The 19,878-nt window shown below is 39.4% G+C and overlaps 1 protein-coding gene and 1 pseudogene across 2 annotated transcripts in view; one reads left to right on the plus strand and one right to left on the minus strand.

Moving 5' to 3' along the window:
• The window catches only part of LOC311103239 (arf-GAP with dual PH domain-containing protein 1-like), a 73,038-nt pseudogene that overhangs the window by 25,906 nt on the left and 27,254 nt on the right, over positions 1-19,878 (plus strand). The window lies entirely within an intron of this gene.
• Positions 11,304-14,404, minus strand: LOC311104465 (uncharacterized protein). The gene is made up of 5 exons (XM_084146310.1): positions 14,250-14,404; positions 14,128-14,153; positions 13,226-13,364; positions 12,861-13,040; positions 11,304-12,691 (listed from the first exon to the last, which is right to left on the minus strand). Exons 1-5 carry the CDS (start codon positions 14,382-14,384, stop codon positions 12,032-12,034), a joined length of 1,140 nt encoding a protein of 379 aa, XP_084002436.1. The 5' UTR covers positions 14,385-14,404; the 3' UTR covers positions 11,304-12,031.

Genomic DNA, 19,878 nt, shown 5'->3' on the forward strand with positions numbered 1-19,878 from the left:
TTATTTAACTCTCATTGAGAGAACATTTATTTTGCCAGAGAGATCTGGTCCAAGATATAGCAGCAGGAGGAAACTAAAACCAACCAACTTTCAGGAATTCTCATTTATTAATAGATACAAAATATTTACAAGATAAGTTTGTGTTATAAAGTAACATCAATACTGTCTGTATTTGTCCGGGGTTACACAAGTTCAGTGTCACACCATTTCTGCAGTTAGCTAACATCCTAGCTAACGTTAGCCAGCTAGCTAACTGTTATGATGAGTTTCTCAGGTATCAAAGAATCAAGGATGCAAGGATATACTTAGACATTCTGTGGAGATTTCATACCAAGTATTTATTGAATCACGAGCTCGTGGGTTCATCCAACCAACGGACATAGCTTTGCCCTTTGTCAGTTGAACTCCCTATCCCAGAAGACAATCTCCCTTATATACACTTGGTTCTCCTTCCTTTCACATACATCTGGAAACCATCATAGGCCTCCCTGTCTCTGTTCTTATTACCCTTTGCCCTCAGGTCACTACATCCTGTCCATCACTCACACTACCCTGACCATCACTAATCTACTTTGACATAATGGAATGTAGACTTCCTGGCACCAAACTAATGATCTATTAACTCTAAACTGGTCCCCACAATACTATGACATGACATCATTATACCATAAAAACATCATATCACTAACTGTAGCCATATAGCTAGAATTCATAACATATCATACATTTTGCAAATGTATAACATATTGTACCTTTTGCAAATTCGTAACATATTGTACTAAAGTATATTGTTCCTCCACAGCTGTGCTTCTTCCAGAAGAAAATCCAACCGATTTTAATTAGAAAAAATACAGATAAAATAAAATGTCAGATATGCATTCAATATGCAAGAGTACCTAAGAGGACAATAATGTCTGTCTAGAGAGTAATCATGTGATCACATGAGTATTCATTATTTTAATTATTGTTTTTACAGTGTCTATTTGTTTTTTATTAGTGTTCATCGTCCAAACCAAATTTCAGTATGGAATAATGAAATGAAAAACTTGATGTCTCTTCTTTTAAGTGTATTCAGCAAGATATAGACGTGAACAAAACAAGTTGTCATGAAATAGTAATCAATTAAACAATTTGCGGCTGTAGTATTTTGCATTAGAGTTTTTTCAGAATTGAAGGAATGATGGATGGCGCTAAATACAGGGAAATTCTTGAGGGAAACCTGTTTCAGTCTTCCAGAGATTTGAGACTGGGACGGAGGTTCACCTTCTAGCAGGACAATGACCCTAAGCATACTGCTAAAGCAACACTCGAGTGGTTTAAGGGGAAACATTTAAATGTCTTGGAATGGCCTAGTCAAAGCCCAGACCTCAATCCAATTGAGAATCTGTGGTATGACTTAAAGATTGCTGTACACCAGCGGAACCCATCCAACTTGAAGGAGCTGGAGTAGTTTTGCCTTGAAGAATGGGCAAAAATCCCAGTGGCTTGATGTGCCAAGCTTGTAGAGACATACCCCAAGAGACTTGCAGCTGTAATTGCTGCAAAATGCGGCTCTACAAAGTATTGGGGGGGGGGGGGGGGGGGGGGGGGGGAGTAAATAGTTATGCACGCTCAAGTTTTCTGTTTTTTTGCCTTATTTGTTGTTCGTTTCACCCCAAAAAATATTTTGCATCTTCAAAGTGGTAGGCATGTTGTGTAAATCAAATGATACAAACCCCCCAAAAATCCATTTTAATTCCAGGTGGTAAGGCAACAAAATAGGAAAAATGCCAAGGGGGGTCAATACTTTCGCAAGCCACTGTACATATAGGTAGGGATGAAGTCACTAGGCAACAGGATAGATAATAGACAGCAGCAGCATATGTGATGAGTCAAAAAAGAGTCAATGCAGATAATTAAATAGTTAACCAACAGCTACCCGGACTAACTATTTAGAAGTCTAATGGCTTGGGGTAGAAGCTGTTCAGGGTCCTGTTGGTTCCAGACTTGGTGCTCTGGTACCGCTTGCCGTACGGTAGCAGAGAGAACTGTCTATGACTTGGGTGGCTGGAGTCTTTAAAAAATGTTTGGGCCTTCCTCTTACACCGCCTGGTATAGAGTTCCTGGATGGTAGGGAGCTCTGCCCCAGTGATGTACTGGGCCATACATTCTACCCTCTGTAGCGCCTTGCGGTTGGATACCAAGCAGTTGCCATACCAAGCGGTGATGAAGCCATGCAGTCAATATGCTCTCATTGGTGCAGCAGTATAACTTTTTAAGGATCTGAGGGCCCATGCCAAATCTTTTCACCCTCCTGAGGATCCAGTATCTCAGAAATGGCTGCCTTCCTGGGTTTTTCACGCATGACAGTGTTTAGGGTTTACAGAGAATGGTGTGACAAACAAAAAACATCCAGTCAGCGGCAGTCCATGGACCCATCCTGCCTGGTGTCAACGGTAACGGCTGGTGGAGCTGCTGTACTGGTGTGGGGAATGTTTTCATGGCACACTCTAGGTCCCTTGATACCAACTGAGCAACGATTGAACTCCATGCCCTGAATAATTCAGGCTGTTCTGGAGGCAAAGAGGGGTTCGACCCAGTAGTAAATGGGTGTACCTAATAAACTGAGTCTATCAAAAGACATTCGATTTTTGAAGTAATGTTATGTTTCAATAAAAAACCTTACACCATACCACTCCAGAAAGCCAGAGGTGTAGTCCAGGGTATACGCTGGTATACGGCGTATACCTACTTATTTTTCAGTCAGCATTGCGTATACCCACTTCTAAATCCCCCCTGATGCGCATCATTCAGTAATATCTGTGAGTCAGATTGCCTATTTTCTTCCTCGGGGATAGTGAAGCCATGACCCACCCTCCTCTGCCTCTAATTGGCTGGTACTCGCTGCTTTCACTGATTAGATTGGTTAACTTTAGGCATGAGGACTGATGAGCCAATCAGAGGCAGAGTAGGGCGGGTCATGCCGAGGAAAATATCGCTAATACCTCAGGTGCCAGTGAAAAAAAAAAAAAAAAAAACTCAGGTGCCGGTGCCACTTGACTACGATAACGGCAGCAGACCAAACAACGGATGAAGAAAGGACACAAGCGGCGGTGTGCCACCCCAGTTGATGGAAGACATCATTCTGAGGTAAGTTTTAAGGTGGTTTCCAAATGAATCATTATTTTAAACTACTGGCAAATTGCCAGTGACTGCACATTTAGAGGAGAAGAGATGTTGCCGCCAATAGTTAGTGCGAGTCGGCTAACGTTATGAAGCTAGCTACGTAGATTGGGATAATGTGGGGAAACCGGGGCATTGTTGGTTTTCAGTAAGTGTTTAATCAACCCAGTTCATAAGAATTTCATACCAGACTGATGAAACTGATTATCTCAATGTTTATGAAGCTTGTTTATTATTGTAAAGGTCTAAATTATAACGTTAGCCAAGTTACTAAGCCCTAAATTATAACATTAGCCAAGTTACTTAGCCCTAACTAACCTATATGATCTAGTTTAATTGCATAGTAGCTAAGCTGGTAGTTGATTTTTAAGTAAGTTAAAACACAAGAATGGGGACAAATAGTTTAAGATTCAGCCTAAAACAATATTGAGGTCTAATCAGGCTGTCTTATTTTGTATAGGGACAGGTAACCATGAAAAGGAAGGGAGATATTGCAGACTTTTTTGTAAAGAGGCACAAATCAGGCCCAGATCAGGCCCAGGCAGACCCCACCCCTAAAACCAGCAGCCCTGGCAGCTCTCAACCGGGAGCTAGCCAGGCAAGTCAGTGTGAGCATAGAGAAGGATCCAGTCTACCACCACCAGGTCAGAACACACAGGCAGTAAATTGCATCTCCAGTTTATTGAAAAGTGAAGCCTCACACTGTAACAAAAGGTGATTTTGACAGATTAAGCCTCATTTTGAATTTCTGTGTGATGTTATTTATTTTATTGCCCTTCTATTTATTTTGTCTGTATCCATGTTTGTTTTTTACAATGCTACTGTTATATAACATTTTGTGTTAAATTTGTTGTTTTTTTGTTAAATAAACTCTCCCAAGTATTTCACTCACTAATCTCCTGTATGCTTCAGCTTCACTTGCTGAAAATATTTCCACTTGGTTATGCAGATTGTTAATGTAAAGAGGGGGACCCATGTCTTGCTGATGACTATTGTGATCACAGTAGTGTGTGTGTGTGTGTGTGTGTGTGTGTGTAAGTGTGTGAGAGAGAGAGAGACAGGGAGATGCATAATTAGTTTTGTTGTTGTCTGTAGACATCAATAATGACTGGCCAGACCTGTGGAGTGCTAAACAAACAGAAGACTTCAAATCCAAGAACCCCTGGTTGGGATCCAAAAACAAAAAATTGGGTAAGTTTAGGTAGATTGCTAGTTTGGGTAACTTCTGAAACAGTGGGCACAGATAACTTTGTGTGTGTGTGTGTGTGTGTGTGTGTGTGTGTGTAAAGGACCATGCACACGTACAGCTGTGGATACAGGAGTAGTTACATTGTTTGTTTATGCTTCGCAGGATGTCTGGTCTGTAGCAGTGTGAACTCCATTGGGATCGACAAGGAGCAAGGACAAGGTGTATCGCTCTCAAGAGAATGGATGAACTTTGAAATTCAAGTGTCTGGCCAGGGAAGTAGAACAACAAGTTTGTCAATCTTGAGAAATAAGGTGAGGAAACATGCGTTGTCTAAGGCCCACACTCAGGCTGTGAAGGTGGCAGAGCAACAGAAAGAAGCTGCCATTGAGAATGCAGTGGAGACTATGACTGAGTCCTACATGAAGGAAACTGAAGCTGTGTTTCGAACAGCCTACCATCTGGCCAAAAAGAACCGACCCTTTTCTGACCATGAGAGCCTCATTGAGCTGCAGGAACTGAATGGTGTAAAAATGGGCTCAATACTTCATTCACGTTACAGTGCAACACAAATAATACAACATGTTGCTAGTGAGATGCAGAGCAAAATCATCAGTAGCATTATAGCATCATCCAGTAAGTTAGCTGTCCTAATTGACGAGGCATCTTCTTTAAGTCACAAAGCTGTCATGACAGTTTCTATTAAAGCATCAATTCAAGAAGAAAGCCCTGAGTTCATATTCCTGGAACTTGTTGAACTGGAAAATCAGAGAGCAGATGGCATATTACAGGCGTTACTCACCTGTTTAACTAATGCTGGCTTTACAGAAGAGTGGCTTCATGAAAACTGGGTAACATTTGTATCTGATGGAGCCAGTGTCATGCTAGGAAAGAAGTCAGGAGTAGCAACCAGACTGACTTTGAGATTCCCAAAGCTTTTTGTATGGCACTGCATGAACCATAGACTTGAACTTGCTGTGTCAGATGCAGTTGATGAGGTAAACTCTGTCAATCACTTTAAAACTTTTATCCAGAAGCTATACTCTCTGTATAGTGTGTCAAACAAAAATGAACGTGAACTTGTTAATGCAGCAGCTGAAGTAGGCTCACAACTTCTTCGCATTGGCAGAATCTTGGATGTACGCTGGGTGGCCAGTAGCTTTCGGACTGTTCGTGCTGTTTGGACATCCCTGGGAGCTCTTGTGCAGCACTTTAAAAATGCTTGCAGTGATGAGATGAGGTCCACCAAAGAGAGGCAGATGTACAGAGGTTTGTTAGACCGTGTTCAAAGTCCAGAATTCATTTGTGACCTTGGCCTCATGTACGACACTCTCCATGAACTAAGTCTCCTGTCACAGGAGCTTCAGTCTCGTTCTATAACGCTCCTCAGAGCAGAGCATCTGCTGAAACGCTCAATCAGAGTGATCCAGTCATTCAAAGAGAGTCCAGGTGAGAAATATAGTGAGGCTTTAGAAGCAAAACAGACTGGGGAGTATCGGTCTATAGCCCTGAAAACAAATGCAAAGCTGAAGTCTATCAATCCAGGCCAGTTCTTACAAAGCCTTGTGAACAATCTGGAGAAACGCTTGTCTTTTGAAGATGAGACCATCATGGACCTCAGCATCCTTGATCAGAGTAAGTGGCCATCAAAGCCCAGCATCCGCCATGGTGAAGAACAAGTTAAGCGACTGTGCAAGCGATTTAACTTGTGCACAGACCAAGCACTGAATGGGATGCGGGACCTACTGGAAGAGCCCAGTAGTGAGCCCAAGGACCTAAAACCACTTATGAACTGTATGAAAACATTCCCTGTCGGTACAGCAGAGTGTGAGAGGAATTTTAGCCTTATGAACAATATAAGCTCAGACAAGAGGGCTGTCCTTCTGATCTCAAACATATCAAACTTGATGATGATTAATATCAACGGCCCACCAACTTCCAAGTTTGATCCTAGAAAATATACAAGGACCTGGTTGAAGAGCCATCGTGCTGCCTCTTCGGTGCGTTCTAGACAGTGCAGTGTGAAAGCTCCTGCAGAAAGCAAATTTGTCTGGAATATACTGTAGTATGAGCAAAGGTCAGAAACCCAGTGCTGGGTTGAGAGAGTATATCACTGTTGATGTGTTGTTAATGCATATATTTTTGTTAATTGTTAACTAAATATTGTTGTAACATATTTTGTTGAATGATTTACCGGTAAATGAACATGTTCAAAACAAAGCATATAGCAATATGAACAAGGATGCATTGTCACCTTCAGATTTGAAGTATTTTATTTAAATAAATGTGCAAAAAATAATCGAAACACCATTTCCTGTTTGCCTCATGATAAATACATTTTACATTCATCCAGGCTGCTCTTGTGACCAGTAGTAACTACAAACTGCTCCTAATCAAGTCATGATCATTTTATAATAGTGTGCAAGTAGAAATTACATATTTTTGGGTAAACTAAATCATAGTCTTACATGTCACTGTTTCTAAAACAGGGCTTTTTTCTGGACTACTTAAAAAAAAAAAAGGTGAATACTGAGAGTATACCCACTTCTCCAGGGACCACTACACCACTGCAGAAAGCTATCTGCCTGTGTGGAGATTTGCATTATCAGAAACCCATTTACAACAGCATTCTTTCCCTTCTGTGTGCAGGACTTCTGTTGGTCCAGTACACTTGCAACAATGAGGAAGCTTGCATCACTCAGAAAAGGAGTGCTTCTGGAGAGAGGAAAATGTTGCATTGACAACAATATTTTTGAATAATATATTTTCAATCCAAAATGATCTCTAGTTGACTTATACTTTAGTTGATGCACTTCACATGGCATGATGGAGAAACAGAGAATAAATTGCTTACTCTTTAAGATGGGTGGCAATCATTTTTGCTCGAGGGCCACATCCGGATTTAGAATTTCAGTGGGCGTCTTTTTTAGAAATAGATCTTGCCTCTCCATAAACGGCAGGAAGCAGATTGTACAATCAACTTTCCTACATGTTTTGGACTATAGTGACACCATTTATGAAAGTGCAGCAGACACCACTCTAAAGCCTCTTGGAAACCTCTGGATGCAGTCTACCATAGCACACAGGTGACAAGTTTTTAAACTCATCACTGCATCCTGTATCAGAAGGTCGGTTGGTCCTCAATAAAGTCCCCTAGATCTCTTCATTGATCCCTTTTTGTTTACAAAGCTCTGCTGAAAAGGCTTTGAACCTACCTCACTTCACTGCTAAAATGTTTAAATATGAGACACCAAACCCGTTCACCGGGATGGTTAACTCTCGAAGTTCCATTAGTCCGTACTGATCTAGGTAGATCCACTTTCAGTTTTAATGCCCCCCATTCTTGGAATAGCCTGCAGAACTCCTTGCATCTTGATTTCCTGGTGCTGCCAGGGCAGTTTAAGACTCTAGTATTAGGTGTGTTGAATATACAGTAAGTTGCAGTTATTTTGATTGAATTAAGAGATTGTTGTGGTTGTAACGTAGAAAGTTGTAACTTGTAGTGTTGTTTTATATTTGTTAGAGTGATCCTTTTGTACTGTTGCATTGTTCTGTTATAATAATAATAATATGCCATTTAGCAGACGCTTTTATCCAAAGCGACTTACAGTCATGCGTGCATAAATGTTTGTGTATGGGTGGTCCCGGGGATCGAACCCACCACCTTGGCGTTACAAGCGCCGTGCTCTACCAGCTGAGCTACAGAGGACCACAGAGGACCACAATTTTCTGTTGTTGTATTGCTGTGCTCAGGGTATCCTTTGAAAATTAGACCCTGGTCTCAATGGGTTACCCCTGACTAAATAAAAGTTACATAAATAAACATACAGTTGAAGTCGGAAGTTTTCATGTTTTATGTTTTTCTATTTTGAGTATAAGGCCCAGAAAGGGGCGAAGTTTAAATAGTGTTTGCAAAACAATTGCGGCCAGTAAAATTAGCGGGTGAAAAAAAAAAATATATATAAATATATATACAGTTGAAGTCGGAAGTTTACATTCTCCTTAGCCAAATACATTTAAACTCAGTTTTCACAATTCCTGACATTTAATCCTAGTAAAAATTCCCTGTCTTAGGTCAGTTAGGATCACCACTTTTTTGAAGAATGTGAAATAGAATAATAGTAGAGAGAATGATTTATTTCAGCTTTTATTTCTTTCATCACATTCCCAGTGGGTCAGAAGTTTACATACACTCAATTAGTATTTGGTAGCATTGCCTTTAAATTGTTTAACTTGTGTCAAATGTTTCGGGTAGCCTTCCACAAGCTTCCCACAATAGGTTGGGTGAATTTTGGCCCATTCCTCCTGACAGAGCTGGTGTAACTGAGTCAGGTTTGTTGGCCTCCTTGCTCGCACACGCTTTTTCAGTTCTGCCCACACATTTTCTATAGGATTGAGGTCAGGGCTTTGTGGTGCCACTCCAATACCTTGACTTTGTTGTCCTTAAGCCATTTTGCCACAACTTTGGAAGTATGCTTGGGGTCATTGTCCATTTGGAAGACCCATTTGCGACCAAGCTTAAACTTCCTGACTGATGTCTTGAGATGTTGCTTCAATATATCCACCTAATTTTCCTTCCTCGTGATGCCATCTATTTTGTGAAGTGCACCAGTCCCTCTTGCAGCAAAGCACCCCCACAGCATGATGCTGCCACCCCCGTGCTTCACGGTTGGGATGGTGTTCTTCAGCTTGCAAGCAACCCCCTTTTTCCTCCAAACATAACGATGGTCATTATGGCCAAACAGTTCTATTTTTGGTTCTTCAGACCAGAGGACATTTCTCCAAAAAGTACGATCTTTGTCCCCATGTGCAGTTGCAAACCGTAGTCTGGCTTTTTTATGGCAGTTTTGGAGCAGTGGCTTCTTCCTTGCTGAGCGGCCTTTCAGGTTATGTCGATATAGGACTCGTTTTACTGTGGATATAGATACTTTTGTACCTGTTTCCTCCAGCATCTTCACAAGGTCCTTTGCTGTTGTTCTGGGATTGATTTGCACTTTTCGCACCAAAGTACGTTCATCTCTCGGAGACAGAACAGGTCTCCTTCCTGAGCGGTATGACGGCTGCGTGGTCCCATGGTGTTTATACTTGCGTACTATTGTTTGTACAGATGAACGTGGTACATTCAGGCGTATGGAAATTGCTCCCAAGGATGAACCAGACTTGTGGAGGTCAACAATTGTTTTTCTGAGGTCTTGGCTGATTTCTTTTGATTTTCCCATGATGTCAAGCAAAGAGGCACTGAGTTTGAAGGTAGGCCTTGAAATACATACCGCAGGTACACCTCGAATTGACTCAAATTATGTCAATTAGCCTATCAGAAGCTTCTAAAGCCATGACATCATTTTCTGGAATTTTCCAAGCTGTTTAAAGGCACAGTCAACTAAGTGTATGTTAACTTCTGACCCACTGGAATTGTGATACAGGGAATTATAAGTGAAATAATCTGTCTGTAAACAATTGTTAGAAAAATTACTTTTGTCATGCACAAAGCATATGTCCTAACCGCCTTGCCAAAACTATAGTTTGTTAACAAGAAATTTGTGGAGTGGTTGAAAAATGAGTTTTAATGACTCCAACCTAAGTGTATGTAAACTTCCGACTTCAACTGTAAATGCTCTGCAACAACATAACACAGTGTGAAGGATATAAAATATGGCTACACCACAATACCTACTAGATGTCCTCATGGTACTGTAGAACTAACTACTACTGATACTAATGTGTGACAACTGAACTAGTCATGATAAACATATAATTCAACCAATGTTGGTGAACTTAATCGATTTTACAGTAGTCATTGTCCTATGCTCTGGGAGAAAGACAACAGGCTAAGTTACAAACACATCTATCTACTCTGACATTAACACATCTAAAGGTATGGGTGCAAATAGCATTGTACAGTATAACAATGATCAAGCATGTTATTGTACTGCATTGATTTCAATCAAATTGATCTCCATGTCCTGGTTTTCCCTAGTATAAATGGATGGAAAAACTTGTTTTATAAATCCACAATGACTATTGTCCTACTTCCTATTTGGTTTTAGAAAGAGATTACAGTACATTGCAGGATATTGACACATTCATATTATGAGGCTCAGATAAAGATGAATTCCCTCATATGGACCTCTAGGCCAGAGTACACTTACATACTGTATCAAACACAAACACAGCCTTTTGTCACTCATCCCTATGTTTTTTATTATTTCGTTTTTTATTTATTTATTTGTTTTTCAAAGATGCGGGTTTCGCAACAGCATGTGAGTTTCTGTCTGACACGCCTTGGTAATTTTCCTCTCAACAGGTTGAGTCATGCATGTGTGTTCTTCTCTGGGAAAGGTAGTCATAACAAAACACTCTCATGCTCCACTGATGCCCTGAGTTCCTACCGACTGATACATAATATTATACCTATTACTGACTAAACAGCATTCTCTCTCTTACAAAAGGTTAAGGGTATATATTATTCCTTGATGTGCATGGTGTCATCACTGATGCATAGACATCACGTGATTTTGTTATTGCTTTATGATTATTTTGCTTTGAGCAACATTTGTAATATTAAAATGCAATTACACTGTTCAAAATATGAAAACGTACAAACTGGACCAGTGACAGGAAAGGTGTTCTTGATTGTGTTAGGTTGGCCTCTCAAAACCGGTTTAAGGTTAACTAACCAAAGATCAAAATATTCCACATTTCCTGTTTTGTTGTGGAAACAGTAGGAGCATTGTAAAACGTTTTATTTATATATTTTTTACTTTTAGAGATCAACTCACACAGACATTTTATCTTGGCCCTCCATTTCTTCACTTGTAAAGACCACTTACACTTACAATAAATAATTGGAATAGCGAGTCCTCCTGGGCACAATCCTGTTACAGCATGGCTGGAATGCATCACCCAAGTAGGTGTTACTGGTGGTGGGAGTTTGAGTTAATCCCAAAACATGTATTATTTACTCTCATTGAGATCAAATGTATTTCGCCAGAGAGATCTGGTCCAAGCTATAGCAGAAAACTGTAAGGAAACTAAAACATCAAACCAACTTTCAAGAATTCTCATTTATTGATGGATACAAAATATTTACAAGATATGTTTGTGTCATAAAGTAACATCATTGTAGCTCTATCATCATGCTGTCTGTATTTGTCCGTTGGTTTAGCTGTGGTTTCTCTGAATGGTCTGCATTCAAACAAGTTCAGTGTCACCCACTTTCTGCAGTTTCCTGTCACATCAGAAATATGTATACAGTTTCCACTGTGACACAAAGCACAATGCAGACCATTTGATAAGGGACAAAGTTGATAGCTTATTACAGTTAAACATCCCACAAAAAGAAATCAACCAAACACAAAGACCAAACTAAAAAGTAAAACGACTTCAAAATCTATTCCCAAGGTTGCTCCTTTCTATGTGTGTTATTAGTGGTAATAATTGTATTGTTTGAAGTCCAAGCTGTAATTCACAACTCTCAATGACAGATTTGCAAACCATTTACTTAGGTATTATGACTATGGCACAGTTGCCTTAATCACAGTTGAGTGAGCAAAGAACACCATTGTTCTTGGAGTTTCAGAGGAAACTTCCAAGTCAAACACAGCAAAAACACCATAATGTAATCAATAAAACCTGTGTGAAACAAAACCTAAATGTTCCAAAGCGTTTTCTGGATTATCAAAATCAAATCAAATCAAATGTGTATTTGTCACATGCGCCGAATACAACAGGTGTAGACATTACAGTGAAATGCTGTGTTACATTACGTCTAAGACCTTTTAGTTTATCTAAGACATTTTCCCTTGTGTAGTGTCCAAAACTCATATTGCTGCAGACATCCTGATCATGTAATAGAAGTTTACTTAGGCACTCTGTCTCAGCACAGTTTCCGTAGGGAAAGTCATTTCTGTCCGTCTCAGGGTTTGAGAGAGAGAAAAGATCCCCACAGTTCTTGCACGGCATTCGTTTTACATAACAATTGGTCTGGTGATTCCTGTAGAATGCTCTGCATTTTACGGTGTCAGGGAATCTGATACCGTTTCCCTGTTCCTCATGTCTGAATGACAACACTGCATAAGACACATAGTCATGCCACACATTTAGACATGACCAATTGATCATAATGTTCTTTTCTTTATCCCCTCTGCAGGACAGGGATGCTCCATAGTACTTCACTCTGTCGGTTTTGTTGTAGCACACAGCAATGACAGTGGCCTCCAGAGTGTAGTAGTTTGTGTAGTTACTCTCACCTTGTATTTTTTGGGGCAAGCCCAATTGTTTCAGGAAATCTAGAAGAAAGCGTTTTATTCCCTCTTCCTCCTCATGACCACAAATCTCAACAGCCTGAAAAACAATCAAGTGAAAAATTCTATATTCAACAAATGATAAGCTACATGGACAATATATGTATTTTTATAAAATGTGTTTTATTGTCATTTTGTGCATTTTGTTGATGTGTAAACTGGCCAGGGACAAAATATTCAGGTTAAATCTATTCTATTTACACACTTACCAAATCCAGGAGAATGGAAAATGGAGTCTGGTCGGGTGCATGCCAGTATTTGTCGAATAGCTCTGGAAATGTACTTTTTAAATCCTTTATCACATCCTGACCCTTTGAAGAATCAAAGAAGGCAGTTGGAGGAAGACTGTCCTTATGAATGTGACCTAAGAAAAAGATGCTATGAAGCAACTTTGAACAAACAAGAATAATTAATAACATTGAACAATTAATAACATAAGAACAATTCAAAATTGTTTGTTCTAGAAATTATTCATTTGTAACATGATGAAATGTATAGTAACATAAAAATATGCACAATGTGTGGGAATGTATTTTAGGTGTATGATTAGTGTATTTAATTAAGCGATGTGTACCTTATTCATGTAACATTGCACTCCCTTCTCCTGGTATTTCCTCCATAGCCCCACAACCTGTCTAATGAATGCTGTTCCTGATGACTTTAAGCTTCCCTCACTTCTTTTCTTCCAATTCTTATAAGAGACTGTTTGTTTCCTGAAAAGTGGTATTGTAATGTTGAATAAAGTTAATGTACAGTAAATAATGATTTCAAACTCAAGTCAAGCAGCCCTACCCATTTTCCCTGCATACTGGGAAAATGTAAGCTAAGTTAACAAATAAAGCAAGTTAAGTTAATTAGTAAACTTTATTACAATAATTTGAAAAGCAGCTTAACATAAATGAAACACTGTAAATTCTACAGCACAATCACCTTTGGCCATTTGCCAAATAATTGTCTTATACAGTTTGTACAGCAAAGTGTGCTTTTTACTCTGGAAATAAATATGTGTGTTAACTACTACAGTTCTGAATAGCTTAAAAGGATAGTTTAGTGAAATTACATTTTTTAGATAGTTGATTCCTTACCTTGAAAGCAATCTGTGGATATGAAGTGTGACTGCAATCCACAATTTGGTTTCATTTAACTAGGCAGTTGGCACTACTTTCAAGTGTTCAACATGTTCTAAATTTCATACCAAAATCATCGCAAAATAATTTAAAACCAAGTCATGGAGTTTACAATCAATTTAAGAGAAGATTTGGATATGACATTTAAAACATGCTACATGGGGTAAATTGACTTTTCGGTCCCAAAATGCTTATAAGCGTTTGTTGGAACTGGCTAGTTAATCATAATCGGTGTGGATTTCAGTCACCCTTTGTCAATCGACTGCTTTCAAGATAAGGAAACAAATATCTAAATATTTAAATTGATCACAATTGCAGTAATTATTCTCTTAAATATTCAGACACTAACCGTTTTGTAGTTGTAGTTTGTAGCCCCTGTAAATAGAAAATAAATATATATTTAACAAACTAAGTTAATATTAAGATGGTATTAATAGTAATATTGTAATTTCATTATTTATTTCTACTTACAGAGTTGCTCATGATGGCCGTGGGTGCTGAAGCCAAGCAAATGAATGACTGAGAGTTTATATGTTTAAGGGCGGGGCATGTAGCCTGGTTACCAGTCTGTTTAGCTAACATTCCACTTCTTGTACTCTGTGTCATATGTTTAGCACAGAGTGGAATGATAGCTCAACAGAGTGGTAAACGTGTAGGACCTCAATTTGATCACTTTTGTTGCTGAGAATTAACCTGCACAGCAGGAAATGCAAACTTGTAGTGTATTTCAGTTTATAAAAGGCTTCTGAAGTTTGTAATTTCCACTTTGAAATGTCATAATCGATTTGCCCTAACGAAAAACGTATCAACCCATACAACTTAATTAATTATAATTATAATCCACATCAGGGGCGCAACTTTGGTTTTAGAAGTGTGGGGGACATAATATTATTAATATTTTTTATCCAGTCGGATAAACACTCCAAACAACCTATCCGACCGCTCGGAGGCATCCGCATGGTCCTTAAGTACACACATTCTGCAATTTCAGAATGTGGGTGTGGGACATGTCCCCCACGTCCCCATTGAAAGTTGCGCCCCTGATCCACATAATAGTTCACATTTCCTTTTGCTGCCACATAATAGTACACATTTCCTGTTGTTTCCTATTTTCCTGCTGTAGCAAACTGGCTCAAATTAACTATACACAACCCAGACTAGCAGGAATTTATGTTTGAGGGCGGGGCATAGGCCTATCATTCATTTGGATGATTGATGGTCACAGAGAACCACCAGGTGATAAAAAAGAAAGAAACATCCATACATATTTAAACATATGAACTTGCTCAGCTGCAGTTAGGCCTATGTTTTTCTTTTGCACATTAAATCTACAGGCAAAATACAATGGTAATGATAATAAAGTAAGCAGAGGTTACCCCATGAACTTATGTTTGTATACGAAACCCATAGGAATACACTGAAGCCTTTCATGTGGGTTACACCTTCATACCTTTGTGCAGTGCTCACTGACAGCACCATCATCTGCCAGGATAACAACCTCTCCCTCAACGTGACCAAGACAAAGGAGATGATTGCGGACTACAGGAAAAAAAAGAGGACTGAGGTCCTCGTGTCCTTGGTGTCCACATCACCAACAAACTATCATGTTCCAAACACACCAAGACAGTCGTGAAGAGGGCACGACAAAGCCTATTCCCCCTCAGGAGACTGAAAAGATTTGGCATGGTCCTCAGATCCTCAAAAAGTTATACAGCTGCACCATCGAGAGCATCCTGACTGGTTGCATCCCCGCCTGGTATGGCAACTGCTCGGCCTCCGACCGCAAGGCACTACAGAGGGTAGTGCGTACGGCCCAGTACATCACTGGGGCCAAGCTTCCTGCCATCCAGGACCTCTATACCAGGCGGTGTCAGAGGAAGGCCCTCAAAATTGTCAAAGACTCCAGCCACCCTAGTCATAGACTGTTCTCTCTGCTACCGCATGGCAAGCGGTACCGGAGTGCCAAGTCTATGTCCAAAAGGCTTCTCAACAGCTTCTACCCCCAAGCCATAAGACTCCTGAACAGCTAATCATGGCTACCCGGACTATTTGCACTGCCCCCCCACCCCCACCCCATCTTTTTACGCTGCTGCTACTCTGTTTATTATTTATGCATAGTCACTTTAACTCTACCCACATGTACATATTACCAAAACTACCTCAACTAGCCGGTGCCCCCGCAAATTGACTCTGCACCGGTACCCCCCTGTATATAGCCTCCCTTCTGTTATTTTATTTTACTTCTGCTCTTTTTTTCTCAACACTTTTTTGTTGTTGTTGTTTTATTTCACTTTTTATTAAAAAATAAATGCATTGTTGGTTAAGGGCTGTAAGTAAGCATTTCACTGTAATGTCAACACCTGTTGTATTCGGCGCATGTGGCAAATAAAATTTGATTTGATTTGATTTGATAACTGTCCTGGTAACTATAGTGACACCATTAACAAAGTGCAGCACACACCACTCTAAAGCCTCTTGGAAACCTCTGGATGCAGTCTACCATAGCACACTTCGCTTTATCACAGGTGACAAGTTTTTAAACTCATCACTGCATCCTGTATCAGAAGGTCGGCTGGTCCTCAATAAAGTCCCCTAAATCTCTTCATTACTCCCTTTTTGTTTACAAAGCTCTGCTGAAAAGGCTTTGAACCTACCTCACTTCACTGCTAAAATGTTTAAATATGAGACACCAAACCCGTTCACAGGGATGGTTAACTCTCGAAGTTCCACTAGTCCATACTGATCTAGGTAGATCCACGTTCAGTTTTAATGCCCCCCATTCTTGGAATAACCTGCAGATCTCCTTGCATCTTGGTTCCCTGGTGCTGCCAGGGCAGTTTAAGACACTAGTATTAGGTGTGTTGAATATACAGTAAATTGCAGTTATTTTGATTGAATTAAGAGATTCTTGTGGTTGTAATGTTGAAAGTTGTAACTTGTAGTGTTGTTTTTTTAAATGAGTTTTTTATTTGTTAGAGTGATCCTTTTGTACTGTTGCATTGTTCTGTTGTTGTATTGCTGTGCTCAGGGCACCTTTGAAAATTAGACCCTGTTCTCAATGGGTTTCCCCTGACTAAATAAAAGTTACATAAATAAACATAAATGCTCTGCAACAACATAACACAGTGTGAAGGATATAAAATATGGCTACACCACAATACCTACTAGATGTCCTCATGGTACTGTAGAACTAACTACTACTGATACTAATGTGTGACAACTGAACTAGTCATGATAAACATATAATTCAACCAATGTTGGTGAACTTAATCGATTTTACAGTAGTCATTGTCCTATGCTCTGGGAGAAAGACAACAGGCTAAGTTACAAACACATCTATCTACTCTGACATTAACACATCTAAAGGTATGGGTGCAAATAGCATTGTACAGTATAACAATGATCAAGCATGTTATTGTACTGCATTGATTTCAATCAAATTGATCTATATGTCCTGGTTTTCCCTAGTATAAATGGATGGAAAAACTTATTTTATAAATCTACAATGACTATTTTCCTCCTTCCTATTTGGTCTTAGAAAGAGATTACAGTACATTGCAGGATATTGACACATTCATATTATGAGGCTCAGATAAAGATTGATTCCCTCCTATGGACCTCAAGGCCAGAGTACACTTACATATCAAACACAAACACAGCCTTTTATCACTCATCCCTGCGCTTTTTATTATTTTACCACTTATGCTTTACAATTCCAGTCGTCATTTGTAGCATTGTATTGTAAAATGTAACCCTATAAACATATTCTAACTATTCGTCAGATGTTTATTGCGACACTTGAAAACTTTTCTCATCATACTGCTGACAGTTTTTCAAAGATGCGGGTTTCGCAACAGGATGTGAGTTTCTGTCTGACATGCCTTGGTAATTTTCCTCTCAACAGTTGATGCACCTCTTCTACTATACCTATACCACAAAAAATAATTTCCAATACATTAATCAAAGAGTTAAAGACTGTGAAATGTAGCCTTAAAATAACTATTGACTACAAGTAAACCCAATCTCATCCCCATGTAGCCCATGCATGTGACTCCCTGCGATTTTAGCCAGTGATTATAAAGTTTTATCAAAGTGAATGAGTACATTTTCCAGAATTAGAACATAAAGCCAGTACATTTCTGGTGTCAAAGTAACTGCTAATCTCGTCTCACCTATTGGTATAGGGCTCATAGTGAATTTGGCAAAATATCAAGTGGGGAAGATACTGCCATCCGATGGTATAAAATGGAAACATAGAACAGAACAGAGCTGATGAGCTGTGTGTATTCATTACGGAAACCATTGAAGAACTAAAGGTAAGAAAACAGAGCAAACGTTAAGAAGCGGGGCGGGACCTAGCTGGATTTGTCCAATAGAAACTCTCGTTTGCGTTTTCCTTTTGGAGTAAACGGTTTTTGGAGACGAAACGTTTTGCAACAGAATCGGCATAATGATTACACCCCTAATGTCCCGTGTGAAAGGTGTCCTCGACGGCTACTTGTTCATGTTTCCCCCGAAATTGTTTTCATAAACTGCTTATAATTATTATTATTATTCACACGCCTGGTTAGTCGCTTTGACTTTGCAACTTGGCCAGATAGTGACGACCTTTCCGTCTGCAATAAATAGCAATATTGTTAGTTTACAAACACTCAAGTAATTTAATTTAAATTAAATAATTTATGTTGCCATCCTGGCAAAATACCTTGATCAATTCTTAGTTCTGGGTCCAGGGCCATGTCATGAAGAGGTGGAGACTTCAGCTCTCTTTATAAGAAATGTATGTAGGCAGATTTTAAATAGCACAATCTTATGCATATTCTATATATATATGTGTATATCATAGATGTACAGCATGTGTCCCTGGTTGGGCTCGTATGTTTATGCCGATTTCAGTCCATTCTGTAAGTCTATATGCCACCCTCAGTTTATTGGCGAGCTAGACACACATAGTGTTATGGAATAGGTCAGGTAGTTTAGGAGCTTGACACTACACTACCACTTACACACTCCATCCCCAGGTGGCAGCACTAACCGGTCAGGTGCTGTGTTCTGCCTGGAAGTCTTGATTATGCACAGGTGTGGGTGATCAATCAGTGTGTCAGCTTGCAGAGCTGTGAGGCTGTTGGAGTTTGAGGGCCATGTGGGTCTTTTGTAGTTTAATTTATGTAAATAGTTGGGTCCAAAATTATTGGATCCTTTGATAAAGATGAGCAAGAAATACTATATACAAAATTATAATACTGAGCTTTATTGTATGCTCAAACATTTTTACAAATGGTATGATTTTATACTAACATAATTGCTCAGAGAAATATATTTTGTTTAGCAAGTAATAAAACCAAGTATCAAAAAGATATGGGTTATTGGATCTCCTGTTTTCAATACTCCAACACCCTCCCCATGCTAGGATAACAACACTGAGCCTTTTTCTTTAATGTTTTATGAAATTGGAGAACACATTGGGAGGAATCTTAGACCATTCCTCCATACAGAATCTTTCCAGATCCTTGATATCCTTTGTCTGCGCTTATGGACTGCACTCTTCAATTCAAACCACAGGTTTTCAATGAGGTTCAAGTCCGGAGACTGAGATGGTTGTTGCAAAATGTTGATTTTCTGGTCAATTAATCATTTAATTGTGGATTTTGATTTGTGCTTGGGATTATTGTCTTGCTGGAAGATTCACTTGCGGCCAAGTTTCAGCCTCCTGGCAGAGACATCCAGGTTTTTGTAAAAACAATGTCCTGGTACTTAGTAAAGTTAATGATGCCGTTGACCTTAACAAGGGCCCCAGAACCAGTGGAAGCAAAATAGCCCCATAACATCAAAGATCCACCACCATATTTTGCAGTAGGGATGAAATATTTTCTGCATATGCATTGTTCTTTTAAAGGCCAAAACCACCATTGGTGTGCGTGGCCAAAGAGCCATAATAAAAAAAATATATAAAAAAAATATTCAATGCAACTTCGACTATTTCCTGCTGACCTATTGTCAGGTCTCCCTTGCAAACTAGGTTTCTACAGTATTTTCCTGGTTAAATAAAGGTGAAATAAATAAATTGATGCGCAGTAAAACTCTTGACGATGACTAGAAA

This window comes from Coregonus lavaretus (genome assembly GCF_964263955.1).
Source record: "Coregonus lavaretus genome assembly, chromosome: 28".
NCBI classification, from domain to species: domain Eukaryota; kingdom Metazoa; phylum Chordata; class Actinopteri; order Salmoniformes; family Salmonidae; genus Coregonus; species Coregonus lavaretus.

Bases quoted from the DNA above. Each gene is read 5' to 3' on its own strand.
- LOC311104465 (XM_084146310.1), bottom strand. From the start codon at position 14,384: ATGACACAGAGTACAAGAAGTGGAATGTTAGCTAAACAGACTGGTAAC. The intron at 13,041-13,225 runs GTACACATCGCT...GTTTGTTCAAAG, and splicing joins TGCAATGTTACATGAATAAG to TTGCTTCATAGCATCTTTTT. The intron at 12,692-12,860 runs GTAAGTGTGTAA...ATTGTTTTTCAG, and splicing joins TTTCCATTCTCCTGGATTTG to GCTGTTGAGATTTGTGGTCA.